The sequence below is a fragment of the Cervus elaphus genome, chromosome 11 (assembly GCF_910594005.1).
Source record: "Cervus elaphus chromosome 11, mCerEla1.1, whole genome shotgun sequence".
Taxonomy (NCBI): Eukaryota; Metazoa; Chordata; class Mammalia; order Artiodactyla; family Cervidae; genus Cervus; species Cervus elaphus.
This window is the reverse complement of record NC_057825.1, coordinates 93,465,219-93,478,625: the sequence shown is the minus strand read 5'-3', so window position 1 is coordinate 93,478,625 and position 13,407 is coordinate 93,465,219. Positions and strand designations below refer to the sequence as shown.

Sequence of the window (13,407 nt, the reverse complement as noted above, 5' to 3'; positions counted from 1 at the left end):
AGAAGTCTATTTCACATGTCTGGCAGCTGTATGTAACTAATCCATAAACATGCAAAGATCTGCACCTGGCTAATTCTATACTCCTCATGTTGTTTTGATTTGTCATATTTAAGAATATCAAAAGAAAATTTTCAAAGGAATTATCAATTAACTTCATTTATGATATTTATTTTTGGCTGTGCTGAGTCTTCCTTGCTGCACAAAGGCTTTCTCTGGTTGCAGCAAGCAGAGGCTCTTCTCTAGTTGTGGTGTGCGAGCTTCTCATTGCGGTGGCTTCTCTTGAGGAGCACCAGCTCTAAGCTCATGGGCTTCAGTAACTGCAGCACATGGGCTCAGTAGTTGCATCCCACAGGCTCTGGAGTGTGGGCTTAGTAGCTGTGGAACAAAGGCTTTAGTTGCTTGCAGCATGTGGCATCTTTCCAGACCAAGGATCAAACCCATGCACCCTGCATTGGCAGGCAGATTCCCATCCACTGTACTACCAGGGAAGTCATTTATTATCCTTATTAAATATCCCTTTGGTCCATACTAAACAAGTTATACTATAGAGTGTGAAAAAGATGGCCTCAAAGATTAATGAAGATTAAACATTGAATAGATACAACTGAATTCTTAGTATTATACTGCTAATGAGAGAAATCAACACCCCAGGTTCTCATTATATATCTTGTTCATGATTCATTCATTCAGTAGACACTGAATACTTACTAAGCGTAAGCACTGTGTTACTACGGCCGAGGCAGGGGTCAGGGTGGGGTGTTGGACTCTGTTCCAGAGGAGCTCATAACCAGTGAGGTGACGACGCCAAGCAGGACAGTGTTTGTTGGTTTTCCTCAGCTTTGTTCTTGTCAACTACAGGCTCCAAATAAAAATGTTAATGAAAACCTCATGATCTCTGAGGAAGGGGAAATTCTCATAATAAAACCTGAGCATTTTCGGTTACTATATAATACAGATGACTTCCCTGGTGGCTCAGACGGTAAAGCGTCTGCCTACTATACGGGAGACCTAGTTTCAATCCCTGGGTTGGGAAGATCCTCTGGAGAAGGAAATGGCAACCCACTCCAGTACTCTTGGCTGGAAAATCCCAAGGACAGAGGAGCGTGGTAAGCTACAGTCCATGGGGTTGCAAAGAGTCGGACCCGACTGAGCGACTTCAGTTTCAGGTCATAATACAGGTGATACTGTTGTAGCAGGAATGAAACTTCAGTCTACAAACTCAAATGTGGAACAATGGGAATTTTTTTTTCTGTAACTGAACTTTATTTTTACTTTAAGGCCCACTCAGCTGCCAGGGACAATAATCTTATCATGGAAGACCAGCGCCCTTCCCCAGGGCTGTGTCTGGTTAGCGAATGTGTAAGGTGCCAGGACGAGGAGAAGCAGGAGATGTCTGGTCCTCACATCTCTGGTCCAGCACGAATTCAGAGGCGCTCTTTGTCCACTCTGGCGTTTGGTTTTCAGTCTTGTTGTTTAGGTGCTGACAAGCCTGGCTTGAAGCCTCCAATCATGGTGTCTGCCTGGCTTACAGGCCTGTCACTTCCTTGCTTCGATGTGGCAGAAATCTCTTTCAGGTGGCCCTTCTGCCTGTACACATTCGAAACATCACCTCAAAATCGTTAAAAAGGCAAATTATCCCCCACCCTACTTCTGCATCAGAAACTGATTTAAACACAGCAGACCACCTGTTTTCAGAGGCTCCTCTCTCTAAGGCTCTTCCTAGGATGGAGTGAGGGCAGGCATTACCAAAGACCCTGTCTCTCCTTCCCCTGGAGTGGGGAGAGTGCTGAAACCTTATCAACACTTCCTCCTCTCTGACTCTTGATTTTATTCTTTTGCTCTGGGGACACTCCTTCTATCCTGAAACGTTTGTTTCAGAGACACCAAGAGTTATCTGAAAGGATTTAGTTTTAACCAGGGAAGTACTTCTAGTTTTAAACTGGAAAATACGAGAAGGAAAAAAAACTGCACAGGTCTTACCTGCCATAAAACGTTTTTGCTGATGAAGAGCTTGAGACATCAGGTTAAGTCCTGAAAACCACAGGGGGGAAAAAAAAAAAACCCAAGAACCGGAAGCCACATTTCCAGGTAGCTAGAGGTAACAGGGGAGGGATTTGTCCTACTTTGGCTCCATCTTCACAACACTGTGAGGGGCGTTATTCCCATCTCAGAGCTGGGGAAACTAAACAAATGTGCGGCTGTGTCATCGGCACTTCTCGGCTGCCCTTAGTTTCATGTGTGAGTAGGTTCATTCCGAGTATTACTTCGGGAACAAATACTTGAGTGCCTACTATGTGCCAGGCGCTGGGTTCCAGAGAATTAAAGCCTCTGGCCTTACATCATATTGAAGAAACATTAGGAAACAAACAATAAAAAGGCTCAAAAAACAAAACCAAGAAGCTCTCAAACACTACTCACCATATTTAGACCAACTTTCACCGGCCTCCCTTGCCGTCTTCCCGCGAGGCTGCCCTTGGACTCCCATTGGTCTCTGTCTCTGACGTCATATGAGGCGCGACCAGGCGCGGCCAATCGTGGCTCGTGAACTTCGCCTTTCCCTCTCTTCCTGCCAGACTGGAAACGCCAGTGTCCCCGGCAGGGAGCGCTTTCACTTCTTTATGCCCCCGGGGATATTCTCCGGTTAGAGCCCGCCCAGCACCCTAGCCTGCCCGGAGAGGCGGAGCGCGACGCGCGGCACACACAGAGTGACTACACACCCGTGGCCGCCGCGCCTGCCGTGACGTCACTTCCGGGACGCTTGCTCGCGGGAGACTTGTGGGTAGCCGGCCGGGGTCTCCTGGCGACGACGATGGCGGGGGATGTGGGTGGTCGCAGCTGCACGGATTCGGAGCTGCTGCTGCACCCGGAGTTGCTGTCCCAGGAGTTCCTTCTCCTCACCCTGGAGCAGGTGCGGCGCGCTGCTGCGGGCGGGCCTGCTTCGGGGAGGCGCTGGGACTTGAGCTCGCCCCGAGTAGTCCTCGGCGGCACCCGACACACCCGCCGCCGCCGTGCCAGCCGCCCGGTCGAGCCGCTCTCCGCCCCGCGCGGACCGGCCGGGTCTCCGCACTCACCTGCCGAGAGAGAGAAGGCCTCAGAGTTCCAGGGACTCCTGGGAGTTAGGAATACTCATTTGGGGTTTCGATGGTTGGGAAAGGGAAGTCCAGACGACCCCCACGGCCTGGGTGTGATCAGGGGCCTGCCAAGAGGGGCTGGGGAAGGTCGTGGAAAAACGGGAACAAGGGGTGGCGGTCCCCGGCTGCCGGCCTGGAGGGCATCGGAGAAGTCGTCCGTTCTCCACACTCACCGAGTTCAAAGACGGGGAAACTGAGTCTCAGACAGGTGGAGTGACTTCTGTGTTCACACCGCCGTTAGATGGTGCAGCCGGAGAACTCAGGGCTCCTGGCTTCTCAAAGCAGCGTTTGCTCTTCTTCAGCTGTTGTGGTTTATGATAGCAGACGAAAAATAAGACCCAAAAAAAAAAAAAAGTGATGAGTTTTGTCGTACTCTAGAGCACCGGGAACTGTGTTCAATGTTGTGCGGCAGCTTGGATGGGAGGGGAGTTTGGGGGAGAATGGATCTGTGTATATGTGCAGCTGCTTCCATTTGCTGTCCACCTGAAACTATCACAACATTGTTAATCGTCCAGTATAAAATAAAAAAAAATTTTTTTAAGTGATGAGTTTTGTTTAAAGTGGTAGAGAATTGCTGAAAACTTTGGGGGGTTTTAAGTGGCATGTTTTGTTGTTTTCTTTTTGTTTTTCCCCTCAGTACTCTTCTTTCTCTGATTTCCTCAAACCTGGCCCCCTCACCCTCCACCCCCTACCTGGCTAGAATTTTTTAGAGATATCAATTACCTATTTTCCCTGTGGTTGTGAAACTTTTTAGGTCCCTCACAATCACCCTAGGGTGTGTGAAAACACAGATTGCAGGGTTCAATGCACAGAGTTTCTGGTTCAGTAATTTTGAAGTGCCTGAAAAGTGCCATTTTTAACAATTTCTTGCAGCTGGTCCAGCAATCACAGTTTGAGAATCGCCTTGAGGTCTGAGTGATTAGCTCCAGTTTAATATAGTTTCCGAAGTAGGGAAACTTGGGGAAAAACATCCCGGGTGAGACCTCCAGCCCGCCCATCTGCTCATGACAGTAACTCTCTAGATACCTTTCTGACAGGATGGAGTAACTGTTATCATTGTTTGCTTTCTTTTTTCTGTCTCCCCATACAGTCCCCCGTTTTCAGTTGCATTCATAGGTTAAGATGCTGCTACTGAAAATGGCCTTTATGCCTCCTGTGTGGGTCACACTGACCCACACAGTGTGTGGGGACACATGACCATTGTCTTTAAGATGAAGCTGGAAAGATAACGTGAAGAGCTTAGCCTTTCTATAGTACTGCTTCTTGCAGCAGCATATAGGATGTTAGGCATGTGTCCAAACATGAAAGTGGTTTTATACTTGTTATTTAAGCACTCATGTCTTACCCTGTTAGATAGGCAGTTAAAATGAAGGCTGTTGTTTTGAAATTACTTTTGCTTCCTTTTCCACAGAAGAACATAACTGTTGAAAATGACATGAGAGTAAACAAAGACAGTCTCACTGACCTTTATGTTCAGCATGCAATACCACTGCCTCAGAGAGATTTGCCAAGGAATAGATGGGGAAAAATGATGGAAAAGAAGAGAGAACAACACGAGATAAAAAATGAGACAAAAAGGTACTTTTCTGCAGTTCTGGTTATTGTCTTATATGACTGAACAATCTTGCTTTTCTTTTTTTCCCCATGTGAATTTAGGTAAAAAAATACTCAGCTACTGTTTATTGAGCATCAGGCATTGTGCTGTAGCATAAATAAAACTGACCGAACTCCTTGATCATATTTGAATTGGGAGAAACACAATAAAAAAGTTAAGTCAAATACAGGGCATGCTACACTGTGGTAAATGCGAAGGAGAAATGGGAAGAGGAAGAGGGATGACAGCTTTGGGTGAAGTAGCCAGGGACAGCCTCACTGAGAAGTGACATTTCAGTGGAGAGACCTGTGGAAAGTAGACGGTGAGCCAGGTTCTGGGCCAAACATGAGAGCCAGGTCAGGGCTGTGTCCACACGATGGCCATGAGCAGCCTGGAGGCAGGCAGGGCTGAGCAGGGAAGGCGGTGCAGAGGGGTGAGTGTGGGAGGACCTTGGCTCTGCTCTGAGATGAGCAGCCGTCGCAGGATTTCGAGCAGAGAGATGATACCGTCGGATGCCCATTTTAAGAGGTTTACTCTGGCTGCTATACTGAGACGTGGTTTAAGGTTGGGGGAGGGTGGTGTTCTGTAATCCTGGCAGTAGACAGTGGTGATTCTGGGGGAGGTACTGGACTTGGTAAGAAGCATTTTGGGTCTGGTTGTGTTTTGGAGGCAGAGCCAACAAGGTTTATTAAAGTAGAAGGAAACAGTGGAGTCAGATAAGGCCATGAGATCTGTGAATAAAATAGAAATAAAGAGATGGTTGTATTGCTTCCATAAATCCCAGAAAAGTCCAGAAAATTTTTAATTCCAGAAAAATTTTCGTAAAACCACAAGCAGATGAATTTCCTTTTATACATTTAATTAGCATAGTTAGTTAGGACGAAGTATCTTAATATCTCTAAATGGCCTAATTATTTTCCTGTGTCTATTTCCTCACATGTGGGTGCTATTGATTAATTGCTGAATATTTTTTTGAGAGCCTCACTGTCCTAGGCAGTGCACTACAGACAGTGGGAGAAGATGGAATGAGAGGGCTCCATAAGGAGCACCTCAGCTCTGAGTTAGTGGTTTTAATCTCTAGTGACGAAGAAAGATTCCTGACTGATGGGTGATTATTTCCCACTTCTGAGAACAGCGGAAGAACATAACACCCATGTCATCTGCGTATAATCTTTTGGCGAACAGGTGTGTGTACAGTCTCAATGTTGACTGGAACACAGCTTAGGATGAGCATATTTCTTAGAAGCCCCTGAGATGGTGCTGATGCTGCTGGTCACTAGTAGCACTCTCAGTAGCAAAGCTGAAGTGTTTTTCCTAATAACTGGTTGTTAAGTTCTTTCAACATGTTTAATTGAAAGTTGTCCCGTCCACCGCCCCCCCACCCCAGCCCCAGACGTTTGTTTCACTTAAGGTCTAATTAATACTGAACAAATGAATGCTTTTATTATTTATACTTACAAATAAGAGTGGAAATTCGGTTTTCAGAAACTAAAAGTGAAGACTTGCTAGTTATAAACTTAAAATTATATAAATGTTACAGTTAGTTTAGGAAATGCCTGAACTTTAAGGACTTTTAATGAGTGGAGTCGGATGTCCTGTCAATTCCTTGTTTGTAAGCTGTCAGTATGGTGGTTTAGTGTAGTTTTATAGTTTGTTAGCCTTTCTAAATAATCAGTGATACGTGGGCAGAATAACTCTGTCAACAGGATGGTAATTTTTAAAAGTTAAAATTTTTTGTTGTTCAGTCAATGAGTTGTGTCCAACTCTCTGTCCATGGACTGCAGCACACCAGGCTTCCCTGTCCTTCACCATCTCCCCGAGTTTGCTCAAACTCGTCCATTGAGTCAGTGATATCATCCAACCATCTCATCCTCTGTTGTCCCCTTTCTCATGCCCTCAATCTTTCCCAGCATCAGGGTCTTTTCCAGTGAGTTAGTTCTTTACATGAGGTGGCTGAAGTATTGAAGCTTCAGTCCTTCCAATGAATATCCTGGGTTGATTTCTTTTAGGATTGACTGGTTTGATCTCCTTGCTGTCCAAGGGACTCTCAAGAGTTATCCAGCATCACAGTTCGAAAGCATTGGTTCTTCAGCATTCAGCCTTATTTATGGTCCAGTTCTCACACTGGTACATGACTACTGGAAAAACCATAGCTTCAACTATAGGGACCTTTGTTGGCAAAGTGATGTTTCTGCTTTTTAATATGCTGCCTAGCTTTGTCATAGCTTTTCTTCCAAGGAGAAAGAGTCTTTCAATTTCATGGCTGCAGTTACCATCCATAGTGATTTTGAAGCCCAAGAAAATAGTGTATCACTGTTTCCATTGTTTCCCTGTCTCTTTGCCATGAAGTGATGGGACTGGATGCCATGATCTTAGTTTTTTGAATGTTGAGTTTTAAGCCAGCTTTTTCATTTTCCTGTTTCACTTTCATCAAGAGGCTCTGTAGCTCCTCTTCAGTTTCTGCCATTAGAGTGGTATCATCTGCATATCTGAGGTTGTTGATATTTCTCCCGGCAATCTTGATTCCAGCTTGTGAGTCATCCAGCCTGGCATTTCGCAAGTTGTACTCTGCATATAAGTTAAATAAGCAGGGTGACAATATACAGCCTTGATGTACTCCTTTCCCAATTTTGAACCAGCTCATTATTTCATGTCCGGTTCTAACTTTTGCTTCTTGTCTTTTATACAGGTTTCTTAGGAGACAGGTAAGGTGGTGTGGTATTCTGATCTTTTTGAGTTTTCCACAGTTTGTTGTGATCCACACAGTCAAAGACTTTAGCTTAGTCAATGAAGCAGGTGTTTTTTGGAATTCCCTTGCTTTCACTATGATCCAGCGAATGTTGGAAATTTGATCTCTGGTTCCTCTGCGTTTTCTAAATCCAGCTTGTACATCTGGAAGTTCTTAGTTCATGTACTGTTGAAATCTGTTTTGAAGGATTTTAAGCACTACCTTGCTAGCATGTGAAATGAGTGCAACTGTGCAGTCGTTTGAACATTCTTTGCCTTTCTTTGGGATTGGAATGAAAACTGATCTTTTCCAGTCTTGTGGCCATTGCTGAGTTTTCCAAATTTGCTGGCATATTGAGTGCAGCACTTTCACAGCATTATCTTTTAGGATTTGACAATAGCTCAACTGGAATTCCGTCACCTCCACTAGCTTTGTTCGTATAATGCTAAGTTCAAAGCAGCAGAAAGTTATTTCTTTTAGGGTAAACATAGAAAACTTCATTTCCAGTAGTCCTGCTTAGATTAGTCAAATCTTTTTTGATCATTTTAGCTTTGAGTTCCAGGGAACTAGTTTGCCATTCAGAGTATTTTTCATGAATACATCTCTCTGATTTCAGGAGTAGCCCTGCAGATGGGTTGCGGAAAAGACCTCTCATTGTGTTTGATGGAAGTTCAACAAGTACAAGCATAAAAGTGAAGAAGACGGAGAACGGGGATAATGACCGGCTCAGGCCCCCGCCCCAGGCGAGCGCTACCAGTAATGCCTTTAGAAAATTGTCAAATTCCTCTTCAAGTGTCTCACCCCTAGTTTTGTCTTCCAACTTGCCTGTGAACAATAAAGTGGAGCACAGTAATAATGACACTAAACAGGACCATGACTTCAGGCACAGGAAGGGTCCTCCGGGCCCTGTGAAGTCGCCGCCGCCGTCGCCGGTGGGAGCCACTCCCGTGAAGTTAAAGCGAGCTGCCCCCAAGGAGGAGGCCGAGGCCACGGTGGGTGCTGCCTGGTGGGCCCTGCGCCAGCTGCGTGCCTGGGGTCCGCCCTGCCCCACGCCGCTCTCCTGCCCGTCAGCAGGAGACGTCGCGTTTCTGCATCTCACTCCCTGTGCGTGGCCCTGGGAGCCGTGATAAGCTGACGTCTTAAAGTGCTCTCCGTTTATTTCTGCTTAAAACATGTAAAGGCAGTGCCTCTTGGGCACTTTTCCTCAAGTGTCCTCTTGGAACTCAAGGAGAGAAGTAGTCCTGTGTTAGCAAGACTCAGAATGTTAACTCCGTTGTGCAGGGTTACACATTTATTAAGTGGCAGTGTAGATATTGACCTTGAGCTTGAGTCTGTCTGTTTTGCACTTATCTTAAAATCACACCAGAGTCTTTAGGTTTGCTTCCCCACCCCGTCGCACGCACCTGTCTTTAGGAGGATGGAGGTGGTTTGGGAGACTGCTCTGTTAGGCTTCACTAGACTTACTGTCTGAATGCTTGCTTTTCAAATGGCAGATGTGTATAGTTGCCAGAATGTATTTTGAGTTTAATTATGAGATTTTATATATATATATATATATATGTGCAGTTTTATAGTTTTTACTCCTTGTCTTATTTCATTCAGACCAACATTAACGACAGACACCACTGACTGGGTGGCTTCAACAGTAAATATTCGTTTCCGACAGCCCTGGAGACTGGAGTCCACACTCAAGGCAGATTCAGTGTGTGGTCAGGGCCCACTTCCTGGTTCAGAGTCGGCTGCTCTCTCTGCCCTCTCCTGGCAGAAGGGGCAGGGTGCTCCCTGGGATCTGTTTTATGGGGGCAGGCGCTCATACCCTTCATGACATAACCACCTCCCAGAGGCCCCCCTCCAGCACTGCCACCTTGGGGGCCAAGATTCAGCACAGGGAGTTTGAGGGACATGGGTATTCAGTCCACAGCATTCCTGTATATTCTTCGGCTTTGTTGTCAATTTCATGTTCTGTGTCAAAGCAATCAAGACTCTGAGTAGTTGAGACCTAAATAGCAGACCCCGGAGAGAGAGCTGCAGTGACCTGACCAGCCCACAGTTGTCGTTTCAGTTTATCAGTTCAGACTCCTTTCAGCCACCCCCTGCAGTGGGTGCAGTAGCTGTTCCCATTTCACAGGTGAGGAGGAAGAAGCCTTGATAATTTAAACCAACTAGCCTAGGGCTCCAGTCAGTAGGCACCAGCCTGTAGTTGAATTCAGGTCTGCTTGACCCCAGCACATGCATTTCTAGTGATGCCACACCGCTTCTGTCCTCAGTCACTGCTGAGGGGCGGGGGGAGGGGAGATGCGGGCATGTGAGGAAGGACCTTGAACATTACGGTCAGTGAGCCAGTGAGCACTGAGGATTTTTTTTTTCCCCAATCTCTTGGAAAGCATTTTTCTACTCAGAAAACTTTTATTCGTTCAGAGGTGTGACTTTTCTTTTAAATCTTGTACTCAGATCTTAGACTGTGAGGTTGGGGTGCTGTGGGCCCTGCAGGGAGGAAGCAGGCCTGGAGTGGCTCTGGTTCTTGGCTCTGAGTGTACCTGGGGGGGCTTCCAGGAAACCCCACTGGGGTCAGGGTCGCATCCCAGCACCTCCTGAGGGTGCTGGCTGAGTTGGCTCTGGGGTGAGGTCCAAGCCCGGGCGTGTTGTCTGTGCCCTGGGCCAGTCTGTCCGACAGACGTCAGAGAGCCACAGCTGTAAGCGCAGGACCAGGGCTGGCCTTTCCTGCCGCCAGGTGGCAGCAGCGCGCCACCGTCCCTGTGGCAGGGGTCGGTCTGTAAAAGGTGCCTTTGGGGTGTCCGCCGACATTTCTGCAGTGTGCACTGACTTCTGCTCCTGTGTTTGCAGATTAACCTGAAGCCCCCAGAAGCCAAGAGGAAGATACAGCATGTGACATGGCCCTGAAGGAAAGTTTCCAAAAATGTAAATATAACTGTAACTGTAGTTTTTCAAGCAAGTTCGCATATATTGACAGTATTTACAGAGATCTTGATTATTGTGGAATTTTCTTAAGAGGTTTAAATTAGGTTCAAAAAAATAAAGTCCTTTTCTTTCCCTTTCTCCCTCCTTTCCTTCCTGTGGTGGGAGGGGGGGTGGAATCTTGCCTTTCATGCTCTGATTAGGAAGGAATTTCTTTTTAAACAAGTGGTTTATTTAGTAAAGTCATTTATATTGGCCCTAGTCACATAATTAGCTGCAAGTCTGGTATAAAACATTTGATGATTTATAAGAATTATGCTCAATTGTCTGTTTTGGTCTTTGGGGAAATTTGAGGGTTTTTTTAAACTCAAATACTTTAGAAATTCACGATTTTTATTTCTTTGCCCAAGCTAAAGAATATAGCAGTTCATCGCGGTATTTTAGTGAATACTGCCAGACTCCCCTTCAGGGTTCCCCATGGAGAGCATGTTTGTAGTGCTGCCAGTTACCTGCTCAGAATATTCAGATAATACTGCTGTCCTCGACGCTCACATTGCCTCTCTTCCTAGAAACCAAAAGGGAACCCAGTGCTTGTTACTGCTCCTTCTTCCCTTTAATTGTGAGTTGATTTGTGGAGAGTAGACTGCCCAGCCCTTGGACACTCCTAACATGTAGTCATGGCAGCTCTGACCTCCCTCTTGGCCAGGAATCACTCCTTCCTGGGAGCATTATCTTTTCCAAGTGAAGCTGACTTTAAGCTCTTCAGGGGAGTGATCCTGTTGGAGCTGGTACCTGACGGCAGGAGACTCGGGATAGGAAGAGGGGGTAGAAGGCCAGAGCCTGAGGATCCAGGAAGCCTGGGAGACAGCAGGGGGTGCTCAGTGCCATGCGCAGTTGGCAGGAGAGGGGCCGCCGAGTTGGGGGGTCACTCAGAGCAGCACGGGGCAGTGGGCAGTGCCCACGGAGGCACCAGAGGTTTCCTGGTGTGTGAAGTGGCATTACTCTGGTCCTCTAACAGAAGTCGGCGGGGAGACACGCTAGCCTCCTGCTCACGAGTTCCCAGGTCTGCTTTCTGCCATGTGCTTCTGACCAAGGTCAAGGGTACTTCATGTTCTTCCCTTGTATGAGTGACCCTCAGGTTGGAGTTTTCCTTCCTAGAGCAGTTCATCCCTTTGTTGATTTGTTAAAACAAGCATTTTAGCTCTTGAATCGCCTTACAAAACATTCATTCAGCCTTGAAGATAGGTACTATACCCAAATTTTAACCCTACAGTTTTCAGCCTTTCTGCCTTTATCCCGACTAGAAATCCGCACACGTAAGACAGACTGATCAGCACTAAGTGCTGTGTCCGTTGTTAACGTTACAGTAAATTGTTAGAGACGCTTTGTGATCTGCAGGGCTGACATCTGGGTATGTTAAAGGACAACCATAATCCTGTACACTGTGTTACGGGAGATTGTGAAAGTGCAGAGTTAGGGTAGAATGACAGATTGTATTTTATGTTCTGCTGTGTCCGCTCCCATTTGCCTCTCTCTCCTTAACTAAGAGAGAGTTAGCCATTTGACAGTTTTACGTCAGTGGAAACTTATTTTTAGTTACTCAATAAAGTTAATTTTTAATTTGTATATTTAACTTACAGAGTAGGTTGGTAATAACAGCTGAACTGTGTAACATTGTTGCTTCAAATTGAAGTTTATATTATAAACATTCAGCATCAGTGCTCATATAGCAGCATATTTTTGAGCTGTTCTGAGTTTGAAGAGTGGAGAAGCCTCAGCCAAGTACTGTGGGTCACGTTTGCCACATCTGAGCACAGAGTGGACACGGCTCCATGGCGATGACAGTGGTCCCAGGGGTCGCTTTACGGGCTTGTGTCCAGGCCTTGACCTGAGCAGCACTTATGTGGATGGTGCCTCGCTCTGTGATGTGGGCCCATCTGGTGGCTTGATGGAGTGAGTGGAGGGTGGGTGGTCAAGTCAGGTGGCTCCCGATGTAGGCACATCTACTTCCTGGGCACGTGGGCGCCTATGCTTCTCCCTCTTGGCTCCCTGTTTTCCTTTTTCTTACTCTCCTCTCCCACAGTTCTACCTTCTCTGCTCCTTCTCCTTCACCCTATAGATCCTGAGCTCCAGGCTTACATTTATTTGCAAGTCGGACTGCTTGGCCCGCTGATCACTGGGGCCAGAGCTAGGTGAGCCCCGTCCTCCTTGAGGACCACAGACGCTGGTGCAGGGGTCCGAGAGGGTCTGTCACCCAGTGGCTGAGGACGGGCAGTTCACCAGAATCGCTTTGGGCACGACCAGGCACTTTGCAAATACCACTATGAGGCCATCATATATATCTCTGCTAGTATTAAAATTCTTCAGAATTGTAATTATTATTTGAAATAGCATTTTGGTTAACTTAAGTTTTGAGAGATGATTCGAAAACTGAGCTAGAGACTCATTTGATAGCACTGACCTTCTAAAACTTACATTAAGTGAAACTGCCCGTAGGTGAAGTCAGGTCTGTCAGAACACCCTTCCTCTGCTGATGCTGTGGGACTTGTCATCCTTAGAGGCTCCAGAGTGGCCATGATGTTTTAAGTGTGCTCTTTTATTAAATGCTTGTTTTGTAATTCAGTACAGAGTTTAACCTTGTAATGTACATTTTTGTATGTCAACGGTCTTTTAAGTAGCCTTATCTTTATTTAAATAAAAAGAGTAAAATTACTGAATAGGTCTATCATTCATAACAAAAATAAAATGTAAAAACACTATAGTGATTTGATTTTTTTTTTTTTTTTTTTTTTTACTATATAGAAACTTGTTTATTCCTTATAGTACAGCCTTCTGTACCTGGATTGACTTCTCAGGTCTGGTGCCAATAGTCTGGCCGCGTCTTGGGCCTGCGGGAGGGGCTGAGTGGGGGTCCTTGGGGCTGCTGCTGGTGGCCCCTGCGCTTCCAGGGATGGAGCCACCAGCCCCCATATGTGTCCTCCGTCAGCTCTCCTGGCAAACGCGGACTGACCAGAGGTTCAGCTGAGGGGTGATTTGTT

General features: G+C 46.3%; 1 protein-coding gene and 1 long non-coding RNA gene across 2 annotated transcripts; one reads left to right on the top strand and one right to left on the bottom strand.

Annotated features, from left to right (window-relative positions):
- Positions 1 to 220: 220 nt before the first annotated feature.
- On the bottom strand, positions 221 to 2,555 carry LOC122703913. The gene is made up of 3 exons (XR_006343653.1): positions 2,419 to 2,555; positions 709 to 1,587; positions 221 to 375 (listed from the first exon to the last, which is right to left on the bottom strand). It is a non-coding gene; the product is annotated as an uncharacterized LOC122703913 (long non-coding RNA).
- A 148-nt stretch (positions 2,556 to 2,703) lies between these two features.
- Positions 2,704 to 13,128, top strand: C11H2orf49 (chromosome 11 C2orf49 homolog). The gene is made up of 4 exons (XM_043918488.1): positions 2,704 to 2,908; positions 4,543 to 4,709; positions 8,070 to 8,445; positions 10,298 to 13,128. Exons 1-4 carry the CDS (start codon positions 2,810 to 2,812, stop codon positions 10,352 to 10,354), a joined length of 699 nt encoding a protein of 232 aa, XP_043774423.1. The 5' UTR covers positions 2,704 to 2,809; the 3' UTR covers positions 10,355 to 13,128.
- Positions 13,129 to 13,407: the final 279 nt, after the last annotated feature.

What these genes read in the sequence shown, in the direction of transcription:
- C11H2orf49 (XM_043918488.1), top strand. Translation starts at nt 2,810, where the DNA reads ATGGCGGGGGATGTGGGTGGTCGCAGCTGCACGGATTCGGAGCTGCTG. An exon ending in ATAAAAAATGAGACAAAAAG is followed by an intron (nt 4,710 to 8,069) that starts GTACTTTTCTGC and finishes CTCTGATTTCAG; the next exon opens with GAGTAGCCCTGCAGATGGGT. An exon ending in AGGAGGAGGCCGAGGCCACG is followed by an intron (nt 8,446 to 10,297) that starts GTGGGTGCTGCC and finishes CTGTGTTTGCAG; the next exon opens with ATTAACCTGAAGCCCCCAGA.